The sequence below is a fragment of the Cololabis saira genome, chromosome 6 (genome assembly GCF_033807715.1).
Source record: "Cololabis saira isolate AMF1-May2022 chromosome 6, fColSai1.1, whole genome shotgun sequence".
Lineage (NCBI taxonomy): Eukaryota > Metazoa > Chordata > Actinopteri > Beloniformes > Belonidae > Cololabis > Cololabis saira.
This window is the reverse complement of record NC_084592.1, coordinates 35,403,738-35,427,908: the sequence shown is the minus strand read 5'-3', so window position 1 is coordinate 35,427,908 and position 24,171 is coordinate 35,403,738. Positions and strand designations below refer to the sequence as shown.

The following is a 24,171-nucleotide window of genomic DNA, read 5'->3' as shown; positions in this document are numbered from 1 at the left end:
GGAGTCAGCGGCGGAGACGGAGGGGGAGGCGGAGTTGGCTGGGGAGGCGGCTGCGGAGGTGCAGCCGCCAGCGACGGCGGGTCCCGCGGAGACGGGGCCGGACCTGCGGCCAGAGCAAGGTGTGGGGGAAGTGGCGGTCCTGGAGGCGGACCAGCAGCCGGCGCAGGGCTGCGTCACCAAGGAGGGCGTGGTCCGGGACGCACCAGCTCCAGGACGGGGCTGCGCCGTGAGGGACGCGGTCGTGGACGCACCGTGTGGCCCGAGGCCACCATGGGCCCGGCCCCGAGAGCGTCTTCCACGGCGGGCGGGCCGACGCCGGGGGCGACCCCCCCGACCGTTGCGCTGGTCAGGCCGACGCCGGGGACGACCCCCCCGACCAGGAAGGCCCGGAGGGTTCCGGGCTTCCTCTCCCGCTCCGAGGGGGCGGGGGGGGGGGGGGGGAGTAGGCTCGTTCCGGACGGACCCCGGCTCGAGATTGGCGTTGGGGGTGTGTGGCCGGGTGGAGAGGTTGACGGGACACGCACCTGTGTCCCATCCACCTGAGTGGCTGCCACGCCTCCACCCGGCCTGCCTTTATAACGCAGAGCTGGAGAGCAGAAAAGGGTCGGAGGAGCTGCGGTCAGGCAGAGGTGCTTATGCACTGTGTGTGGGTGGTCTGGGTGTTTAATTAACCAATAAAGAAGGGTCTGCACGTAAGCTCTGTGTCTCTCCATCCTTCGGGCGGGCCCCCGTGGCACGCACCCTGCCACAGTTAACTTTTACACCATATTCTAGTTGAATTATTGAAATAAGTTAACTTTTACACCATATTCTAGTTGAATTATTGAAATAAATTAACTTTTACACCATATTCTAGTTGAATTATTGAAATAAGTTAACTTTTACACCATATTCTAGTTGAATTATTGAAATAAATTAACTTTTACACCATATTCTAGTTGAATTATTGAAATAAATTAACTTTTACACCATATTCTAGTTGAATTATTGAAATAAATTAACTTTTACACCATATTCTAGTTGAATTATTGAAATAAATAAACATTTACACTATTTCTAGTTGAATTATTGAAATAAATTAACTTTTACACCATATTCTTCACCTGTAGGCTATATTATACATCTGGGCTGATGTGGACATACATAGCAGAGGAGATTATATCAGTTGCTAGTATGGCTGTCTGTCTGTACAGTCGTGCAAGTTCAATGCTATTAAAGCACTTTAAACTTGAAATCAAGCATTTTGTTTTTTCACATAAAATAAACACATTTTTATGCAGTTTAGAAGTTTTGGGGCTTTTTTTTGGCTCCTGCGCTGCTGAAATCCCTTATTTCTGTTTCTGAAAGGTGGAGAAAGCTGCAGGTGAAGGTGCCCGCTGCCTCTGCTGAGCTGCAGCACGTTGTTGAATCATGAGGGTTCTCAGTATTGTTTCTCTAAGACCAGTGCTGATGTCGTTCCCTCTTGGGATTGCACCCCCCCCCCCCCATTTTAGTTTTTTCTTTAGCATTAAAGACAGGTTCTAACTGTTGCACGTGTGCACTCTGACATCCACCCTCAACGTTTCTGAGCAGAAGATGGAAATGTGTCGGACCTGCAGGAGTCCAGGGATGATGTCGACCAGCAGCGTCACTAACGAGTCCTTAGAGATGCGTTCGATGACTTTGGTCTGCATCTTGATGGCGGCCAGGTTGATGGGGTAGTCGGCCGTCTGGACGATAGGACACAGGACCTTGATGCACTGCTCCGGATGGATGGACCCGGCCAGGGTGGAGGCCGCCTCCTCGGCCGCCCGGACCACCTGCAACACGGTCGGAGACACAGATCAGCCAGGAAACGCTGGACCGGGGGAACCACAGCCACGTGTTCTCACTACCTCCTTGTACGAGTCCTTGTGGGCCTCCAGCGTCTTCATGATGGTCAGCTCTGCGTAGTTCTTGAAGCGGCCCGGCTGGTTCCTCAGGATCTCCTTGAGAACCCGCAGCGCCAGGGCTCGGATGGTGTGCTGCAGGCCAAGCGGGACACGTCAGAGACACAACAGCTGTACGGGATGAGTTCTGGTGTTTCTGTTTGTGGGTCGATGTGCTCAGACCCTTTTAGATGCTTCAAGGTTTCAGATTTAACGGAACAAATCCGTAATCTAAAGTTTAGATTCAAGTCTCTATCTATCTAGGACAGGGGTCGGCAACCCAAAAAGTTGAAAGAGCCATATTGGTCCAAAAACACAAAAAACAAATATCTCTTGTGTCAGCCTTAGAATGAAGGCAACACATGCTGTATGTTTCTATAATAGAACTGGGGGAAGATTTTTTTTTTTATTATGCACCTCAAGAAAAAAGTCAAAATGTAGAGAAAAAAGTCAAAATGTCGAGAAAAAAGTCAAAATGTCGAGTAAATCGAAATATCAAGATTAAAAAGGAAAGGGGAAAAAAAGAAAAAAAAGTCAAATTTTTTTTTAAATCTCCAGGAGCCACTAGGGCAGCGCTAAAGAGCCGCATGCGGCTCTAGAGCCGCGGGTTGCCGACCCCTGATCTAGAACAAAAGGGACTTTATAAACTAGTTCATTTGCAAGGAAGGAAACACAGCAAACTTTAAAAAATAAAAGGGTTAAAACCTTTTAAGTTGGGTCAGGTTTAAGATTTAACAAGCAGGATTTATGAACCTCAAGTTTAACTCAAAGCTGCTCAGGAAGGTTTGAACGTAAATAAATAAACTCTCAAATCAAAAAGAACAAAAACAACCAACTTTAGAAACCTAAAAAACAAATAAACAGCCTTTATGAATCTTACAAAGTTGTACATTTAAGAAGAAAAAAACATCAATATTAGCAAGTAAAGCAGGAAAAAAAAAAGTATTACTTTGAAATACAAAATTCATATTTTTCTTGTAAAAAATTATAAATAATTACAAAAACATAAAAAGAAGATTATGTTTGATGTCGACCTGGGAGCTCTGATATGATCGCTCTGACGTGACTGCGCTGAGCTGATCACACTCAGACTTGTCACGGTAACTTACGTCTTTATCGCCCAGCGTTTCCAGCAGCAGCAGCAGGATGGTCTTGAAGTGCTCGTCCCACACCGCCATGCTGTCCTCTCGCGTGATCTTCAGCAGCTCCACCAGGGCTCCTTTACGCTCCTCACAGCGCTCGTTGTGATTGGACAGCTCCTTCAGCAGCTCGGACACCAGGTCTGAGTGATCCGGTCCAACTGCTTGTCAAGGTAAGAGAAGAAGCAGGAGTCAGACGGAGATAAGTGACCTGCAACTAACTACCAAACCTGCTCAGATCCAAACTGAATATATATATTCATTTACTCTCAAATACAAACCAACATATTTTAATTTATTTGGACATAAAATCCACCAAGTGGCTTAAAACAACCCATATATTACAACTTTCAATTTAACAGCTACGTTTATGGATTTTATATAATGGAGCAAGATAAAACACTCAAGTGGATTTAAATTATTATTTAAAGTATTATCTGTGTCAAAAGTTTGAACACTGTTTTTCCCCTTCTCTGATTGTGAGGTTGAGATCATTTGTCTCGTTTTTTATTTGTAAAACATCAGCATTTTCAGAGCATTTTCAAGCCGCAGCTCCAAAACCACCATAAAAACATCCAGATAACAGTGGACATCTGCACACAGGGACAACGATCTTCACATCTAAAGACCCGTCTTGTGGTCCAATGAGACTCGACGACCATTTTTACATTTGGAGGATGAAAAGGAAACACCACCCTACTGTGAAGTATGGCGGCGGCAGCATGATGATGTGGGGCTACGTTGTTAGGGGGCGGATTGTCCAACGAGTTAAAGCTCAGGAATACACCTGCAGTTTATCACGCTGACGTGGACACATCAAGCTGTGGGCACAGTTTGGTTGGCATTTATGTCGTGCACGTCCTTGAAAAAATATGTAAGTATGTGAGATGCAATCTTCACTTGACCACTAAAGGCGCCAGCGTAGGTTCGCGGTCAGCGGTCAGTTAGCTGTGCTGCAGACTAGAGCCAGACTGTTTCCTTCATCCCGCTCCCGCTCAATTTCTGACCATTACCGGGAGATGCATCGATTTTGTGTCTTCTCCCGTCCCGCCAGAGAAATGTCCTAGACAAATCGATCTGATGTAATGTTAACATGATCATTGTGGAGTAGTGATGCACCGAATGTTCGGTAACCGAAATTGTTCGGCTGAAAATAGCAAAAAAACACTTTCAGTGTTCGGTGGAATAAGTGGGGAAAAAACCGAACAATTAATAACGGCGTGTTTAGATGACGCAATCAAACAGCGAACAGCGTGGAGTGAGGGGGCGTGTGGTGTTAAATGCAGCAAACATGTCAGCATGTCAGATCATTACTTGGATGTGGGGAAAAAGCAGAGGACACGAGAAATGATCCAGGCTGATTTGGATTTGGGAAACCGCTTGGTGATGGAGACGGCCACAGCGCAGAGAAAAGGACCCGTACTACCGATGCGGTGGAGAACCCTCACTGTCTGATATGACCAGATTCTCCAAGAAAATAACCCAGATTTTTACAATTATTATACATGGTTCAAATTGCGGAGATCAGCCCCACCGCGACCCGATTAATTGGATTTGAACGGGAGAAAATGAAAAAGGATTATGAGAAAAAATACAATAAGTACAGTAAGACAAATTGTGACTGGCAGGTATTTCACTGCACATTTATTTGATTTATGCAATGGTGAAAAAACTAGCAAAATAAATGAAAAACTGCAAAGAACCATTGTTCAGTATTATTCGGTATTTGGCCAAGTGTTTATTATTATTTTCGGTTTCGGTTTCGGCCACAAATTTTCATTTGGGTGCATCACTATTGTGGAGCTTGATGGATAATTGACAGTTCATAGGTCACCTGACCGAAAGTTAGATGCAAATCCATCATTTCTTTCGCGCATGCATCAATTATGTGATTGTGCTTATAGCAACGAGAGCAGGCTGCGAGTGGCTCAAATAAGACTAATAAATAACATAAAATAAACAAAATTAACGAATTAATTTAACAAATGAATCTCTTGGCCATTACATTGCTGTGGAGGAAGAGAATGCTGCTGACCGACTGCGGTCCCAATCTCTGCATCTCTCTTCCAACATGCGCCCACAGACACTAAACGCAGTTTCTCCAAATATCTGACTGGCCTTGCTTTGTCTTTGTTTTGCAAAGACCTCGTTTGAGGTTCTTTTCCACGTCATTGATTTCCATCTTTCCGCTAGGCTACATCCTGATCCCGCAGTGTTTTTTTTAGCCGCCCTCACAAAGTTCAAACGCCCGCTCCGGCGAGATTTGCGTTGGGTCCCGCGGGACCCAATCCCAATGCAGCCCTCTAATGCAGACCACCGGAAGAACGAGTGGATCCTTGACTGGAGAAATGCTATTCAAGTACTTGTACTTGTACTTGGAGGACACACAAAAAATACTATTAGATTCTATAAGAGAATACTTTCAGTGTTCAGAGAAACTGGGATCAGAACTGGTCCAATGAGAGTTACCGCCAGCCGAACTAAAGCGGTCCGGTCCAGACGGGGCCGCCAGCGGGACTAAACACCACCTCAAGTCGAGTTTAACAGTTCAGAGGAAACCCCAGGATCTGTGATCTGGGTTTTTAAGAGGGTTTTGGAGTATCGTGGAAGGTAAACACTGAAACACTGAGGTGGGGACGCTGGAGGAGAGGGGAGCTGATCAAACACAGACAGGTGAGTGAAGGTGAAGATGTGAGGCAGGGAGAGCATCTTTACCAGGACCAAACACCTTGGGGAGGGTCATCTTGTTTTCACCGCTTTCCTGCCGTCGGCCTGGAGACGAGGGGGAGGGAAGGGGAGGGGATGGAGGGGATGGAGGTGGAGGAGGCAGAGAGGGGGAACAGGGGGGTGTAGAGAGATGAACACCATGACGACTGAAACACGGAGCTGATGTAGATGGAGAGAATGCTACACCCAAACATCTGGTCTACTGTTTCTACCGTTGAAGACTGCAGAAGAACTGGACCAAGCCTGCATGGACCCATGTGACTTTTCCCTGATACACAACCCTGACCCGGACCAGAGAGAGAGACCATGGTTCCGGTTTAGGTGCTCCTGGGTTTCAGGAGAGGGCAATCCAAGCCTCTCTTTTCATCGTACCACTCAACGAAAAAACACAGCGCTGTGAATCATTAAACGGGAACATGCCCACCTTAATTCAGACAGAATTAGCTATTTCAGCTTTTTAGACAACTAAAACTGGGCACCCAAGACTACATCATCATCCGTCAACCAAACTTTCAGGATTCCCACTCTTTCCCTGAAATTATTTTCCAGGACATTTTAAGCCGACATTGTAATTAACGGTTCTCCTCTTCCCTGTGATCTCTGTGAGCATCTCACTTGTTAACAACTACTTTTATTGGAAATTAATGAGGTCAAGTTAGGGCTGGGCGATATGGACCAAAAGTCATATCTCGATATTTTCTAGCTAAATGGCGATACTCGATATACATCTCGATATTTTTTCTGTGCCTTAATTGGGGTTTCCCCCAAAACATTATAGCATAGCATCTCTGTTAGCTTCATTTTTTTCTGAGGCAAACCCTTAAAAAAACAGTCAGTTTTAATACAAAGCCTCGTGCCAAATGTCACACAGGTACCTTTGTTAACAGAGGTCTGCACAATATCAAAATGTATAAAACAAATGAAATAAAAATAAACTGCCTGCATATATAGAATAAAAATGCTTCTTGAATAAAATAAAACAAATATCCCTTTCCTGCATAACAATTAAATTAAAATACACTGTGCAATTAATACAATGTAGACAGTAACAGGCAGACTTTTCCAATGAGGTTGACAGTTGTGCAAATAACAAAACATTTGTGCAAATCTCAAATAAAACATTCAAGTCAATTTGTCACAAAATAAGCTATATCAAAATCATAAAAAAAAAATAAAAAAAAAATAAAATTAAATCGATATAAACGATATTGTCTCGTACCATATCGTGTTTGAAAATATATCGATATATATTAAAATCTCGATATATCGCCCAGTCCTAGGTCAAGTCTACATGAAAAGTCATTCATCTCTCTAATTTCTTCTCCCATCTATCTGTGCACATACACAATATTTTAATACAACAGAACTCCTAAAGTTTTCCTTCACATACTTTCCATTGTCAGACAAAAAAACAAGTGTGAAATACTGGATAAAGCGGAGCCCATTGAAGATGACCTGTTACCTGTAATCAGCTCCTGCTCTGCTGAAATCAGAGCTGCATCCACTGCACAGACAATTCAGTAACACTCCCACTACCGCTCTGCTCTGCCTGTCACTCAACACAGGACAGGGACGAGCTTGTAGCCGTGGGGGATAAAAACCTCACATCGTGGACAAATACTAACGACACTTTTCGACTTTCAGCCGCTAGTTTTGTCTTTTTTTGTAGAGCTTTTGTCTGACCAATTATTTTCCAGGTATTTCAAGACACGTGGGAACCCTGAACTTTGTTTATAGGTTCCAGTCTGCGGAGAAACTTTTCAACAGACCTCCAGGTGGCACTCATATCTGCAGCACTGCACCACCGTACTGGAAGAAAAACTATTTTTACATTCAGTCTCTGACTTTAAAGGTTTTGGGCCTTTTGAAAAAAATGAAAGTCAAAGTAAAGCAAGCTAGTCTGAGATTGTTGAAACTTGGTCCAATTTATGGTCAGACCACTGAAACAAAGAGTTTTTTAAATAATTTTAACAGGACCATAAATCAGTCCATTCTGGCATTGCATTAATCAACACCAGATGATGAGAGAGAAGCAGAGATCCTCATACAAAGCCTTGTGGTGCTCTTGCAACCAATGTTTCCATGGTGATGGTCCACACCAGACGCCTCCGAGTCCAGAGATGTCTGCTCTATTTGTTCATTTATCTTATCACATTATCAGAATGTGTTGGAGTCTGAAATAACAAACTGGCTAAATATGAAGAAATTAAATGAACCTGAGGAGAAAACATAAAATATCTTGGGTTTATATTGTCCGATACTCACAGTCGCGGAACTGCTCCACGTCGTCATCGAAGACGGCCTCTTTCAGCGCGCTCTTGTCGTAGCTACAGATGGTATCTCCATAACCGTACGGGGCAAACTCACGGCCACGTGGCCCGGAGAAGGAGCGCGGCGACGGCGTGTTGAGCAGAGAGGTTTTGTTGTCCAGAGCAGTACGACCTCCTTCCACCACGTCCAGGCCTAGACGGCCATCAGAAGCCGGAGACGAAGCTACTCCGTCTCTTCCAGACTGGAACACAGGAAAATGGGGACAAGCTCATTTGTGTGACAACAAACTGGACTGGTCCACAAACACAGATGTCTTGTACCGAGAAGGACGGAGCCGTGAACTATTACGCAAATACGGTGACGTGCACCGAGTGTACAGCCTGACAACGGCGAGTACAAGCAGCTCACATTATTATCATGAAACGTCTTCCTCTTAAAACTAGATCTGAGCATCTGGTTCGGGACTTTTTCAGGGAGAAACCTAACAAAATGTTGCTCTGGACGCTCAGTAAAACCTACATAGCTTTTCTGGTGTAAAGAATAAAATGATGATGCTAACGGCTAACTGCTGTCTGTCAATATAACAGTTGGCTAACATTTGTCCTCTTCGTGCCAACAGCTAGTAAAAGATCATTTAAGATTAAAACTAATTTATTCAACATGATTAACGCTTGTGATGGAAAACCATTCCGACTCACAATTTATGTTACATTTATGGACTTGTACACAAAGTGACATCTTCAACAGCGTTTGCACTTTTTGGGCTTTGAATGAGTTATTTTATATTTATGGAGATTATTCCGAATAAACAAAACGAGCCCTGCAACACTTCTGCTTCGGTTAATGTGTAAAATGCATTTTATGTTTTCACAAGTAAGAAAATGTGATAATGGTCAAATGAATAATTTTTTGGAATTTAACAGAAAGATGTATCAAATAGTGCAAAAAAATCGTTATTAGATTAATCTAAAATAATCGTTAGTGACTACTGCATATGCCTCATCAGTTGGTGGTGGCCGGTGTTTTATGCTGCGGACCTACAGTTTACATTAAACAGTTCTTTTTGAGCGTTCTTCTAGACCAGGTGGGCTGCAACGGAGAAGATCTTTGCTGTTCATGACCTACCGCATCGTCCCTCTTGGCGTCCCGCCTGACCGGCTCGTTCAGGTCCTCCTGACTCCGGTAGCTGAAGCTCTGGATGGCCTCGGTGACGCCACGGAGGGAGCTGTAGATCTCCTCCGAGTTCATGTTCTCCGTGTCATACTCCATCATGCTAGCAGACAGACAGAAGTATAGACATCTACATGATAAAACCAGCAACTAAAGCAGGAAACAGATCACCGATTTACATGCAAAACTCATGCAGGATGTCAGAACTGCTGCAGGCAGATCGGTTGGATGTGATGAGATGAAAACTCACATAAAGCCCAAGTGAAGTTCATGTTGGAATACAGCCACGTCCAAAAGTAAGCACCCACTCTTTTAATCCAGTTTTTGGCTTTTATAAGGTCTTAGTATCAGACAAATACAACCTTGCATGAACTGAGCTGTCAAACTTCCCAGGAACAGATGCCCAAAACCAGCAGACGTCTGGATCAATGTCCTCTGGACAGATGAGACCAAAGTGGAGATGTTTGGTCTCAACATCCAGAACCAAGTTTTGAGAAAAACAAACAACATTTTAGCAGAAAGACCTCAAACCGACTGAGTTACCGGATCTGAGCATCAGCGGATGAAAAACAAAGAACAGGTTTTGGAAGGTTTTGGAATGATCTGGTGATTGATTTGCATGAAGAAGAAGAAAAACATCAAGAGCTCCAAGTCTTTCACCTGGACCAGGGACCCGGGTCCGTTGACTAGCGCCTGAACCGACCCATCGGGTCTGGCTCGGCCCAAATAACCTACATGTTGGTAAGAGTGGCAGGGGCCAAAAAGGTTCGGTGACGTGTTTTTTGGCAGCGGTCCGAAGCTTGGGTCTTAGCGAGCTGATCCTCAACCACCAAAACTGTTTTTTTAAGTGCTTGGACGTCTTTACTCTAAAAACCCCCGAAACATTGGGGGTACAAAAGTTTGGACAGAACCGTTCTGGTCTCAAAACAGTGAAGTGCTGATGGGTGATTCCTGTTTATAGCTGTGAGGGAATATGTCAAAAATCATGAAGATTGTGCACTTGGTGACAAGTTTTTGATATTTGGCATGGTGTTAGGTGTGGATATAAGGTTTTCAATAACCACCGCAAACAAATTGGGACGGCCCCCTAGTGGCCGGTTTGCAGAAAATTCAAAATGGCTCCTGCTGAAAAGATCAAAGCTCATATCTCAGCTTCTCTTAGTCCTAGATTGTTGTATATTGTCACTTTCTCTACTTTTTTGGTGCTAGGAATATAATTCCGAAATAAATTTCATATTTCAAGATCATGTTGAAGGTCAGATTTAATTTTCAACGTCATTTTTTGCCCCAAAAAGTCCATATCTCTAGAATTAAGTCACATAGAAATATTCTATAGGACTGTAGACCCATATTTTCACCCCCAAGGAATGCAGTTTTCTGTTTATTGGACAGGTCACTATTGCTGTAGTGTTAACCTCATTGGGTGAGAACAGTGACCTTCATTCAGGCTTAAGATGAACAGAACCTCAGAACTAAGTCACAGTGAAAGAATAGGATTTTATTAAAATAACACACACAAAAACATCAGCTGTGCATATTTAAACTGACTTAACACCAACAATGCTGCCTCTATCGCCTCGCTTATTGATTCATTTTGAATTTTTGGCAAACCGGCCACTAGGGGGCCGTTTTCCCAATTTGATTGCAGTGGTTTTTGAAAACCTTATGTCCGTATCTAACACCATACCAAATATCAAAAACTTGTCACCAAGTGCACGATTTTCATGAATTCCCTCCCAGCTATTAGTAGAAATGGAGTAATGGTCATTCAGAGGTAAGGTTTTAAACTTAGCTCAACAACTAAAAGACGAAGCGGATGAAAATGGGAAGGGGGCGTGGCTTCATCACAGCGTGGTTTCCTGTGCGGCTCGGCCTCGTTACCTCGGTGAATACGCTCTGCGCAGGACCCTGAGGGAGGGGCCGCTGGGGGTGGAGGAGTGAGCCGGAGGGGGTTGAGGGGGAGCGGGTTGCTTCGGCAGTCCGTCGACCCCCCAACCCCAGAGACGACTGTTGCCACGGTGTTCGGGAGGGAGGGTGGACAGGTGGGGGGGGGTGGCGTGGGCGGGCAGGGAGGAGGAAGAGGAACAAGTGTGAGGAAAGAGAAGACACAAAAAGAAACGAGTCTGAGCTTCGATGTTAGAGAAAGAGTTAGTTCAGAGAACAGGAAGCGAGGAGACAACATTCAAACAGAGACACAGACGCATCATCATCACATCCACAGCCGTACCAACCCGACCCCAAAGGAAATACAGAGTCAGAACCAAGTTTAACTTGGACCGGGAGACCTCAGAGTCCGTGAGGTGGAAGGAACGATCTGTGATCAGGATACTGAAAGACCACTCTTTTGGGGGACATATTGCATCACTTCCTGGCAGAGGTGGACAGAGTACTCGACCCCAGTACTTGAGTAAGAGTACAAATACTACTGGTCAAAATTTACTCTGTTACAAGTAAAAGTAGCTCAGTCAAAATATTACTCGAGTAAGAGTAGAAAAGTACTTGCTTTTAAAAGGTACTTAAGTATCCAAAAGTAAATGCTTTTAAATTTACTTTAAGTAAAAGTAAGAGTAAGAGTAAATTTCAAAGCAGAGAGGTAGTTCTGCTTCGCCAGACACAATAAACATTTGAAAATAAATGTCTGTGGTTTGTCTGTGCCCTCGTTTTTTACTCGGTCGAACTCAAACATTGAGTTAAGATACGGCCAAGGATTTTGTGAAAGTCCCTGCTCCGAGTCCGGCTCATTATCAGACTCAGACGACTCAGCGGATTGTCTTTCTTCTCCTGACGCAGACGTAGCCATTGTTGCAGCTCTGTCTTGACTTGTTGCGGCTCTGTCTTGACAAACGCAGGCTACTTTGGCGGTATCGTTTTGAGGAGGCTTGACGTATTTCCGCTTTCCGTACATCCCAGTGGAGAGCGTGCACTGTGATAGGTCTCCTCCTTTGACAAAAACAGCTTGTGTCCAATAGGATTTTAGGGAAGAAGAAAAAAGAGCAGACCTGAAAGTAACGAGTACTTTTCAGCCTTCCTAGAAATGTACTCGAGTAAAAGTAAAAATATTTGTCTTGGAAATGTATTCAAGTAAGAGTAATAAGTACCAAAGAAATCTAATACTCAAGTAAAGTACAAATCCTCTGGATATGTACTTAAGTACAGTACTCAAGTAAATTTACTCCGTTACTGTTCACCACTGCTTCCTGCTCACCTTCAGTGTGTGTCGTAGCCTCTCCCACTTGGATCATTGATTAGTGCCGCATTTCTTCTTTTAGTTGCACATTTCCTGGTATGAACTCATTTGTGGAACGGTTCCTGTTCTGGTTTTAAAAGTCTCCTGCTGACCCTCTGTCTCCTGCTCTGAGAGTCACATGTTCAGATCCTCCTCGTATCTGGCGGTTTCTGCTCGTGTAAAACCAGAGCGTAGCGACCGCTCTTTCTAGCTCAGCAACGTCTATGTAGCTAGCTCAACTTGAATTTGAACCTTAGATTCACAAATCAAGCTTGTTTTCTTCTTCAGGTGTAACTCATCAAAGCATCAGACAAACAAAGGGTTTTTACCAAACAGGGACCCCAGACAGAGTTAAAAAAATACGCCCCCCAAAAATCTAAAAACCGCCGACTGAATGAGCGTACCGTTTCCATGGAAACTCAGTCAGCTGTGTTTGTTCAACTGCCTCCACATGCTAGACCCACATCCCTGCTAGGCATGGGACGATATGAAAATTTCATATCACGATATTAGTGGACAAAAATATCACGATTACGATATTATCACGATATTAGCGTGTCGCTTATAAAATTCTTAAAATGCAAGGAAAAACACTAACCGTGGATCCACTGGTTCCTTCAGAACATTTATTCTCAGATCATTCTCAACACAGTGACACTTGAGGTAGAGAACAAATAGTGTACTGTAAATGTTATGCATTACAAAGTGTAAACTATAGTACCGGTACTTATTTGAACTTTCTTTTTTTGTAAGAAAATACTTCCCTGAGAGTCCAAAGAAATAAGTGACAAATAGAAATAAAGTGACAAAGTAGAGCCAAATGCACACTGATTGTATTACTCTCTGAAACTTTAACAGTGGCTGGCTGCCTGCTACTTAGTACGGCTCTCTGGAAAAATAATAAAATAAAGGCACTGCTCTGTAGTATACAAAACAAAAGCTGCATGGCCAACACAAAGATTGAGTGAAAATAAAGTGCCACAGTCGTCAAATGCACACGGATGTACTACTCTCTGAAAAAATATTAAATAAATAATAATAATAAATAATATTAATAAAATACATGAAAAAAAAAATAAAACTGGCTTCTACCTGGCTGGTAGCCTTGTGTGACCAAAAAGAAAAAGAAACAAAAAAAAAATGTGGCGATAATTACAGTACCCCACGATAACGTTATCGTGGCCGTTTTTTATCGCGATAAACAATAATATCGTATATCGCCCCATGCCTAATCCCTGCAGTTACATCTTGGGTGAGCTGTTAAGCAGACAGGAAGTGTGGAGCAGGCGGGCCCGTTACCTTGGAGACAGCCCTCCGTGGGAGCAGTTGGTGGGGGAGGTGAGAGGGCTGGTTCTGCTGGGGGTGTGACGTGACGGCGTCCGGCCAATGGTGTTACTGGGAGAACCCTGAGGACAGAAGAGAAGAAACGCTGACGTGACCAACTCAACGGTCCCGAGTGCTGACGGGCGACGGCCGCGTCCGTCGTACTCACCACGTTGCTGCCGGAGTTGCTGGAGTTCTTCAGGTGGCTGTGCAGCAGCTTGGTGGCTCCGTCCTGGAAGGTTTTGGGAAGGGCCCCCAGGAGCATGGTGAACTCCGGGGTGTTGAGCTCAAACAAAGCGATCAGGACCACCTGGGCCGCCTGCGGGCAGCGTCGTACACAGGTCAGAACGGGACGGGTCAGAATGGACGGGTCTAGGATCCACTTGATTTCAGAGCTGCTAAGGTTTCAAACCGCTCACACGACAGGCCTCAACCCCCCATGAGGCCGACGCTTGAGAGTCCTGCTCTAAAATGACCTCAAATCTAAAACAAGTTAATCTATGCTGCTACAAACGTATAATCTGGTATCAAAATTCAGACTTAGATCTGTCCCATCTGAGTCTGGTGAATCTTGCTTTTCTTAGCTCCTACCGCTAACAGAAAGTACTGATTTCTCAAGGTGATACGCCAAAGATGGGCCTGAACTAGAGTTGGACAGAACTTAGTACCGTATTTTCTGGACTATAAGCCGCTACTTTTTTCATAGGTTTTCAACCATGCGGCTTATACAAAGGTGCAGCTATTCTGTGGATTTTTCTTCCACCGCTCAGGACGCTCTAACCGGAATTACAATCAAAACTAAGACAAAATAAATGCAAAGAAGAATACACTACTTCTTCTTTAGCAGATAGAAGTAGGTAGAAGCAGATTTCAAACAGATAAATAGATAAATAAATACCGTTATTTTCTCTTGGTTCTGTCCCGTTTTAATCAGCAAAGTTGCTGCCGTGTTAAAAGACACTGTTAGGAAAGGATCTATTTAGGTACAAACATCATTTACAGTTCAAAATCCTTGTGTACATGTAGTAAATATCTAATCTAACAACATAAATATCTGTGGCTTGCATATCTTTTTTTTTTTAAATAGAGTGAATGCGGCTTGTATATCTTTTTTTATTATTTTTTTAAAAATAGAGCGGGTGCGGCTTATATACAGGTGCGGCTTATAGTCCAGAAAATACGGTAGTTGTTTGACTGCTAGCTCAGCGGGTTTTTGTCTCCTCACACCTTTAAACTATCGTAATCTCGTCGCCAATGCTGGTCTTCTGTGGCGTTTATTGGAAACAGTCTGGATTAAAGCTGAGCCGTGCTGCCAGTGGGTGTTGTATTGTTATGCCTCTTTAAGAAGTTCAAGGCCTTCAATGTCAGTAAAACCCCAGGAGGACATTGTAACACAAAGTCATTGCAGCTCTGAAACCAAGTTTCCATGTCCACCATCAGTAACAAAACATTAGCCTGCAGAAAATAAACTTTGTTGAACAGTGAGCGCTCACGGCTGCAATCAAAAGGAACCAAGAACACGGCCCTTCAGGGACCTTGTTGCAGTAGGAGTTGTGCAACATGCAGGTGAGTGCAGATAAAAGAGCCTGGAGAAGGTTCTGGTCTGTTATTGTTCTGCAACAAAGATAATTCATTACGAGACAAACAAAAACTCTTTTGAAGGCACAAAGTCCATTTGTGTAATAACTGAATAAGGCCTTAATAAGGCCTTATTTATACTTCTGCGTTAAAGGCCCGCCTGACATGCACCTCTCTCCAAATGTACCTGTCGTCGACGCAGACCACAACCAACCTGGCTGGTAGATTAGCTCTTTTTTCTTTTTGAACTTCCAGCTGGTTTGTTATTCTTTGTTGTTTTAAAGTCTGGATATAGTTTGCAACAGTGTCTAAAAACCCCTGATGGTGAACACTGATCAGCGCCATCTTGTGTAAAATATGCTCTCTATTTGCTCTCTTGCTACATCTGAGCTACATGCAGGATGTAAAGGAAAGGGGTGTCGGCGCAGTGAGCTACGGTGCTGCAGAAGAAGAACCCACACTGCCGTCGATTGGTTGGTGGTGGAATTACAATGTGACGCAGAGAACGTTAAAGGCTGAATTATGGTTCTGCGTTAAACCTACGCTGTAGGGTACGCGGCTACGCGGGAGGTTCTGCGTAGCCTACGCCGTAGCCTGACCTGCACCTCCCAAAAAATGTAACTACGTGTCGAGGCGACGCAGACCTAACGCAGACCGAGAGGGCTGTGATTGGTTCGCTTGGTAGCAACGCATTTCCTGTTCCGGTTCGTGAAGCAGTAGTGAACTTTCAGCGCTCTCTTCTTCGTGTGTGTGTGTTTTGGTTTTTTTTTGGGGTTGTTTTGTTTTTTTGCACAATAGTTGTCCTTATCTCTTTGATTCACTGTGACCGGAAACGTGCTTTCATTTTAAGTCTACTTAAAATGAAGGCATCTGATTGGTTCTTTCCCCCCTGCCCTCTGGTCCTCTGACCAATCCGTGCCGTTCGGTGTGCAGATAACAGAGTTTTTACAGGATTAAAGCTGTCAGAGAGGTCGGATGTTTTTCTTTCCTTTTTCTGAACACATTATTCACTGGCTACTCTCAGGATGGAAGGACCATTTCACCCAGTATAACAATAAATGTTTTTGAATACGATCACAGACTATACCTTTAAATCAGGCTTAAGAAGTACCAACCCCAGAGACGCAGAAGTACCAACGCCAGAGATGCAGATATATAAACCAGGTTTAAGACAAACATTTCTGCTTGACTGTGTAGAAATCTCTATTTGGTAGAAAACAAATGTTACCAACATGCAAGTGTGCAGGTGGGTGTTAGTGTGAGTCAAACAGACGAAAGGTGTTAGGTGGACGTGATCCAGCAAACATGCCCCAACCAGCCCTCATTGGTGGACGTGTATCTACAGCAGGGGTCGGCAACCCGCGGCTCTAGAGCCGCATGCGGCTCTTTAGCGCCGCCCTAGTGGCTCCTGGAGCTTTTTCAAAAATGTTTGACCTTTTTTTTTCCCTTTTTTTCATCTTTTTTCTTTTTTTTCTTCCTTTTTTTCTCTTTTTTCTTCTTTTTTCTTCTTTTTTTCTTCTGTTCTCTTTTTTTCTTCCTTTTTCATTTCCTTTTTAATCTCGACATTTAGATTTTTTTCTCGACATTTTGACTTTTTTCTCAACATTTCAACTTTTTTCTCGACATTTCAACTTTTTTCTCGACATTTCGACTTTTTTCTCGACATTTCGACTTTTTTCTCGACATTTCAACTTTTTTCTCGACATTTCAAATTTTTTCTCGACATTTCGACTTTTTTCTCGACATTTCGACTTTTTTCTCAACATTTTGACTTTTTTCTCGACATTTCGACTTTTTTCTCGACATTTTGACTTTTTTCTCGAGATTTCGACTTTTTTCTCGACATTTTGACTTTTTTCTCGAGATTGTACTTCAACATTAATCTCGACATTTCGACTTTTTTCTCGACATTTCAACTTTTTTCTCGACATTTCAACTTTTTTCTCGACATTTCGACTTTTTTCTCGACATTTCGACTTTTTTCTCGAAATTTTGACTTTTTTCTCGACATTTTGACTTTTTTCTCGAGATTGTACTTCAACATTAATCTCGACATTTCGACTTTTTTCTCGACATTTCGACTTTTTTCTCGACATTTCGACTTTTTTCTCGAAATTTTGACTTTTTTCTCGACATTTCGACTTTTTTCTCGACATTTTGACTTTTTTCTCGAGATTGTACTTCAACATTAATCTCGACATTTCGACTTTTTTCTCGACATTTCGACTTTTTTCTCGAAATTTTGACTTTTTTCTCGAGATTGTACTTCAACATTAATCTCGACATTTCGACTTTTTTCTCGACATTTCGACTTTTTTCTCGAAATTTTGACTTTTTTCTCGACATTTCGACTTTTTTCTCAACATTTTGACTTTTTTCTCGACATTTCGACTTTTTTCTCGACATTTTGACTTTTTTCTCGAGATTGTACTTCAACATTAATCTCGACATTTCGACTTTTTTCTCGACATTTCGACTTTTTTCTCGAAATTTTGACTTTTTTCTCGACATTTTGACTTTTTTCTCGACATTTCGCCTTTCGCCATTGCCTTCATTCTAAGGCTTATACAAGACTTCACTTTTTGCGGCTCCAGACATATTTGTTCTTTGTATTTTTGATCTCATATGGCTCTTTCAACATTTTGGGTTGCCGACCCCTGATCTACAGGTTGGAGTTGGCCCATTAGACCCATACAGGGCCCAAATCAGTGTTTCCCTGTTGGGCTGCCAGCAGGGATTCCTCAGAAAGAGCACTGCTTGCTTTCTCGGGTCTTTCCACTTTCATTTCCATTTTGAGTCATCCTATTGATGACCACATCTCTGCTTTCAGACCAGTGACGGCCCCCCAGAGACCCCCAGAGGCCCCACATGGCTGAATAGAGGGCATGTTTGCTGGGTGGTAAGAAAACAGCATTCCTGTCAGATCCAAATCCACACAATCAACATTCCCTTCCTGTAATCCAGAGGCACGTCGGTCTCCTCTGGTTGTACGAGAAGCTTCGTCTATGCGGTGAGTGACTTTGAGGTTATAACGGCCACACAGCTGAAGGACGAGTGGTGAGTGACAGATGTTGAACTCCATTTTCAAAGGTTGATAGTAAGGCACCAGGCAGGCGGACAATTCGTGCTGCTCGGCTCGGGATTGGCCGTGGAAACGGGCTCTACCTGCTTGCACCTTTCTTCCTGGTTGCCCTCAGTGGACAGTATGGCTGCAGCGCTGGACCTGCCGGCCAGCTCCTCGCTCTGCCAGTTATGAAGGGTCTGGGTCAAAGGTGCAAGGCAGAAGGGGCATTACAGCAAGACACCGCCCCGCCGCCAAAACAGGCAAACCTTTATAACAAGCTGGTCTGGATTCATTCACAGCTCGGACTGAACGTGGAAGGCCAGCGGTGGAAAAGCAAACACAGCAGGAACATGTTACATGCATCAGACATGGGCCGCCGCGCCAAGGCCACTGACAGCGCCGCTATCACAGTTTACAACGCTCGACAAACACTACAGGCTCATGGGCGGGGTCAAAACACAAGAACACAAGTGGGAGTTTACTGTGGTGAGAGGAAATTGGCGGGCCGATGGAATTTACTGCTGTTCTGCATTAAGTTGATCTGATCTTCATCTAAGTCTCAAAAACACACACATGGATGAACTGACGACACAAACAGACGTCTGATTAAGAGCAGCTGACCTGCAAAAGGCTGGAGAGGGACAAAAAAATCATCTGAGAGGGTCCAAATGTCCATCAGTCCACAGTTGAGACTAAAACTGAGACAGTTTAGTTCTTCCTGGAAGTGGATCTCCAGAGACAACACTGAATCCTCAATGAGGCCCAGAAGAACCCTGTTGGAACTTCTAAAGGCTTGAAGTCAGGTGTCTCTGAACACACAGGTGGTCCATGGAGGAAAGTTTGAGAGCAGCTTCCTGCTCCATTACTGGGAAAACAGTGGGTGGATGAGAGGAACACCTGCTGACTCTTCAACTCAGAACTATGACGGAGCAATCGGACCACAACCGGACCACTCCCCATCATGGAGGGTCAAATGGATTCTCCTCCAGCTCCTCCAAGGTGGAAGAACCATGGAGGAACTATGGGGCGCCATGAATGAACTAAGGAGGAACTTTGTAAGAACTATGGGGAGCCACGGAGGAACTATGAGGAGCTATGGGGGAACTATGGAGGAACTGATTAAAAAGCGTGACACAAAAACAAACGTCGCTCTATGTCTGACTTCATAAACTTGCAAAACATTAGAAAAAAAGAAAATAAATGAGGCCTTGAAGAGCCTTAAACCTTGCAGGGTTACTTTATAAACTCGGAATGAATCAATCGGAAATTCAAACATTTACAAATGTGTTCAAAAACTCTGTCCACAAACTTGTGATGCTAAAATGCAAGAGAAAAAAAAAAAATCAATAAGACCGAAAACTTCTGATGTCATTAATTTACAACATTTACAAAACGGAAAATGAATCTAATCCGGGTCATACCTCCACCTCTCTAGATGTTCCTCCACCTGCTCCCTGCTCTCACTACAGATCACAATGTCATCTGCAAACATCGTGGACCTGTCAGTCTGTCCATCACCATAGCAACCAGGAAGAGGCTCAGAGCTGATCCCTGATGCAATCCCACCTCCACCTTGAGCTCCTCTGTCACACCTACAGCACACCTCACCACTGTCTCACAGCTCCCAAACACCTCCACCACTTTCTGAGTTCCTTCTCAAAAACACAATGAAGCTCCTTCTGACCTTCTCTGTACTCAAAGCAAATATTGCATCTGTAGTACTTTTACAAAGCAAATATTGCATCTGTAGTACTCTTACAAAGCAAATATTGCATCTGTAGTACTCTTACAAAGCAAATATTGCATCTGTAGTACTCTTTCAAAGCAAATACTGCATCTGTAGTACTCTTTCAAAGCAAATACTGCATCTGTAGTACTCTTTCAAAGCAAATACTGCATCTGTAGTACTCTTTCAAAGCAAATATTGCATCTCTAGTACTCTTTCAAAGCAAATACTCCAATACCACTTCTAAGTTTCACATATCGAAAAACTCAGGAATAGCAACTACAATTTAACACATTGCACGAAAGAATAAAATAAAAATATAAAAATGGAGCGACTATAAACTCCTCATCTGCAAAAATAGTCTCAAGTTTTCAAGAAAACGACCCAGAGTTGTAGCGGGGCTGTGGCCACCTTCACACCGGCCACCTTTGCTCCATCACGACCTCGGTCACACCCACATGCTCTTGAGTTGATGTCGAGGCTCAAGGGTTCGGGTAACCACTCATGTTCTTGATGAAGCAAGAATAAACAATGTAGGGATAAAAAGCAACACTAGGTTTAGGATTATCTGTTAAATAATTCAATAAACCGGGCTGACCTTCCTCACATCTGAACTCTTTGGTTCGGTGGTCCAGGTAATGATGCGTGACACCGCTAGTCGGGTCTCGCTGGAGTTCACAAAGTCCGTTGGGTCCATCTGCCGAGCGAGCGACTCGATGTACTTCAGGATGGCCACCTTCACCTGGAAATCAAGAAGCTCTTGTTGGTTTGACCAGTTAAACACAAGCGTGTCTGTAAACCAGAAGGCTTGACTCCGTTTTACCTTCAGGTTGGGAGTCTGAGTCTGGTCCACGATGAACCTCATCAGGATGTTGAACTGCTGGTCGAACGGGAACGACTCCCTGAATAAGACACCAAAACAAGAAGCTGTGTCTCCTTTGTGTAGTCCATCTTTACCAGATAAACCGGCTACTGCCTGACGGTATGAGAAGTCCTCTTATTCAGAGGAAACAGTGGTGGCTCCAGCTGTTGGACTTGACCGTGTGGTTGCTCTGCTCCATACGTTTCTGTCACTAAAGCTGGACATACACTGTGCTATTTTAAATCGTTTGAGTCAGCCCCATCTCACACTGCACGACTAGATCGCTGAGTTCAAAAGTTGGCCCGCCACGATTTATGGTCTCACACTGTACGACCCGATGCTCTGATGCTCGACCCGTCTGCTCACACTATACGATCATAATCCTCACGTCGGACCTCTGTGTACTGGAACTCGAGGCCGGTTTTGGGAAGGGGAGGGGTGGGCTGTGCCCACCAAAACGTGCGTCCTGCCCACCCGATCAAACGTTATGGGAATCCTTTATTTTTTTATAATTTTGTTTTTTTATATATATATATAAAAAAAAAATCATAAAATATCTGTACCGTTTCTGATTGGGTGGGCACTGCGCATCATTTTTAGACACAACAGTGAAAGCATACCGCAAAAGTTGTGTCTCGGCGGAGGGACCCGACGTCCCAGCAAAATGAGCACAACAGAAGTGTTCAGAACAGCACACAGAGCGCACACTAAAGGCTGATTTATGTTTCCGCGTTACACCTACGGCGTAGGTTGCGCGGCAACGCGTAACCTACGCCGTAGGCTCTGCGTTGGTGTAACATGTAATCATAAATCAGGCAATTTGTGACATTCTGTGTGGCGATAAATGAAAAAAGATTAGACAACGCCGTGATTGGACAAGGAATCGGCTGGGCAGACGTGGGAAATGCCGGTCTTTTTTTTCTGCTATTAAAACATGATTTGTAATGTGAATTTGCAAAACTTTAAACTACCAATAATAGTTTTTGACGTGACATCAGAGATTGCGCGTGCTCTCTGCGAAAGGATGAGTCCAATCGGGTCGCTGCTGCTTCAACTGTGCGATTCCTTCACGAGGAGCGACCAGGATTTCAAACACGTTTAATTTTCTTGCGAGCACACGATTCGTGATCGGGAGCTCGTCGTGAGGTGTTAATCTCTCGTCGTTCCCTCACGTACACTTCACGAGGCATGACCAACGATTGGGTCAAAATCCGGCCCGATTCAAAAAAATAGTCGCACGACTGGAAAATCGGCTCAAAACGAGCCGATAATCGCACAGTGTATGCCCGGCTTAACCTACATCCCTCTGTGGGTCATTTGTGTTTACATAGTTGCTAAGCAACAGATCCAGCCGGTGGCAGTGCCGAGTCAATGATGATATCAAACGTGGCGATGGGAGGATTTGCTTTATTACTCCTCATTCTGAGTCAGAGGAAACAAAAACGGCAGCGTGAACAGACCGCTGAACAAAAGTCAGATGGAGAGTTGTTTTATTAAACTCATGATGCATATTTTCTACCTTTAGGACACCAATTTTCCCTAGTGATTTTTATTGGTGTTTTGTATCTGTATCTGTTTCAAACGTTGAGGACCAAAGGCCCTCGCCTCCCTCTCTGAGCGGGTCTGGGGACCGGATGAACGTTACAGACCTGGTGACATCTAGAGCCTTCTGGACTTTGGCCTGGACGGAGCCCAGCAGGTCAGCACCCATCTTCTTCAGCAGCTGCGTGAGCAGGACGAAGAGCCAGTCCTGCAGGTCCTCCCTGTGCACCGTGACGAAGTCCACCAGTGTCTCCAGGAACATGCTGAACACCTGAGACCACGTGCACAGGTAAGATCTGTTAGCCTGCGGTCGATGGCTGCCGGCCATCAAAATAGACTGAAGAGCACACACTTACTCTCTGTAGTTTCATCCACAGCAAGGCAGACCATGCAACAAGAAGCACTCTGTTAGTTCATGTCACGGCAAACAGCAAACAGGAACCAGAACATTTCTGAAGAGGTGCCAATGCAGCTACAGCACCGTGGAAATACTTCCTAAACCAGGGATATTCAACTGGCGGCCCGCTGGCCACTTGCGGCCCGCCAGGAGTTTTTATGTGGCCCCTGGTCATATTTCATTCCTAGTTATTAATGTTTTTAATATTAAATCGTTTTATATATCGTTGCATTTAATATCACTTCCAGCCGGCGTCACTACCGACCACCGGCCGGAAGTGACGAAGTAAGTGAAACTAACATGGTTTACATATCGCATTTTGTTAATTAATAAAAGTTTAAGATGCTTGGTAGCCTTTTCAGTTGGTTAATGATTCATTGGACAGTGTTTGTACATGTTAATCTCTGTTGGAGATGTTTTTTACTTCAGATTTTTTGCCAGTGTTGCACAGGGATAATGTTTCTCACATTATTTGTTATTAACCTCCGTTGTAACGAGGACTTGTTTACATCATTAGGCTTCTAGGATTGGCCTGAAATTTTTTTCATTTGAATCTCTAAATGAGGATTTTGCATTTCAGATGGAATTCTAAGCTTCCTATAATTTCATGCGATTGTTTTGTTTTGCTGATATAATGCACAGATGTGTCATAAATAAAGGAGCTTATGGTTAATATTTTGGTTGCTTATTTATAACATCAAACTGGCTACTATGGACTGAAATGCTTGTGCTCAATGCTTAATATAATATTCAAATAAGGAAATCTTGGTAGAAAGTGGTGCTTTGTCATTATGGCATGTTTTATTAAAAGTAGGTCAATATCAACTTCATTAAGTTTTGCACAATGCATGGTTTCAAAATGAACTTGCATTTAAAATAATATTTCTTTATCTGAATATTATATTTAACATTCACAATGACTAAATCTGGAGACAATTAATACATAATTCATATGTAAACTAGACAGATATATTTTCCTGCTCATTCCTGTGCACAAATGTATTATATATTTACATAAATCTTCGTCTTTGAGTGCAAAATACATTTTGAAAACCCCCAAAGTGTGGCCCTCTCCATACAGTCTTTTTGCAGATGTGGCCCCCTGCCTAATCTAGTTGAATACCCCTGTCCTTAACGTTATCCAATCCTGCCGAGATCGGGGGAGGGAGCCTGAACAGAGAAGGGAGGGGCTGCAGGCCCACCTGTTGCTATGGTAACCATGGTTAGGGATCCTGAATG

At 43.7% G+C, this 24,171-nt stretch overlaps 1 protein-coding gene across 47 annotated transcripts in view; it reads right to left on the bottom strand.

The window, feature by feature from the left end:
• The window catches only part of clasp1a (cytoplasmic linker associated protein 1a), a 104,248-nt gene that overhangs the window by 7,823 nt on the left and 72,254 nt on the right, over positions 1-24,171 (bottom strand). For 19 of the 47 annotated variants that reach the window (XM_061724018.1, XM_061724023.1, XM_061724030.1 and 16 more), the window contains 13 exons: positions 22,643-22,806; positions 20,955-21,033; positions 20,730-20,873; positions 18,507-18,602; positions 13,933-14,082; positions 13,740-13,846; positions 11,096-11,221; positions 9,170-9,317; positions 8,039-8,285; positions 5,762-5,818; positions 3,017-3,210; positions 1,875-2,003; positions 1,593-1,799 (listed from right to left, as the gene is read on the bottom strand). In XM_061724018.1, the coding sequence (XP_061580002.1) occupies positions 1,593-1,799; positions 1,875-2,003; positions 3,017-3,210; positions 5,762-5,818; positions 8,039-8,285; positions 9,170-9,317; positions 11,096-11,221; positions 13,740-13,846; positions 13,933-14,082; positions 18,507-18,602; positions 20,730-20,873; positions 20,955-21,033; positions 22,643-22,806 (1,848 nt within the window). Of the gene's footprint in view, positions 1-1,592; positions 1,800-1,874; positions 2,004-3,016; positions 3,211-5,761; positions 5,819-8,038; positions 8,286-9,169; positions 9,318-11,095; positions 11,222-13,739; positions 13,847-13,932; positions 14,083-18,506; positions 18,603-20,729; positions 21,034-22,642; positions 22,807-24,171 lie in introns of all 47 variants that reach the window. The other 28 variants (XM_061724051.1, XM_061724059.1, XM_061724053.1 and 25 more) reach the window with 14 other exon arrangements.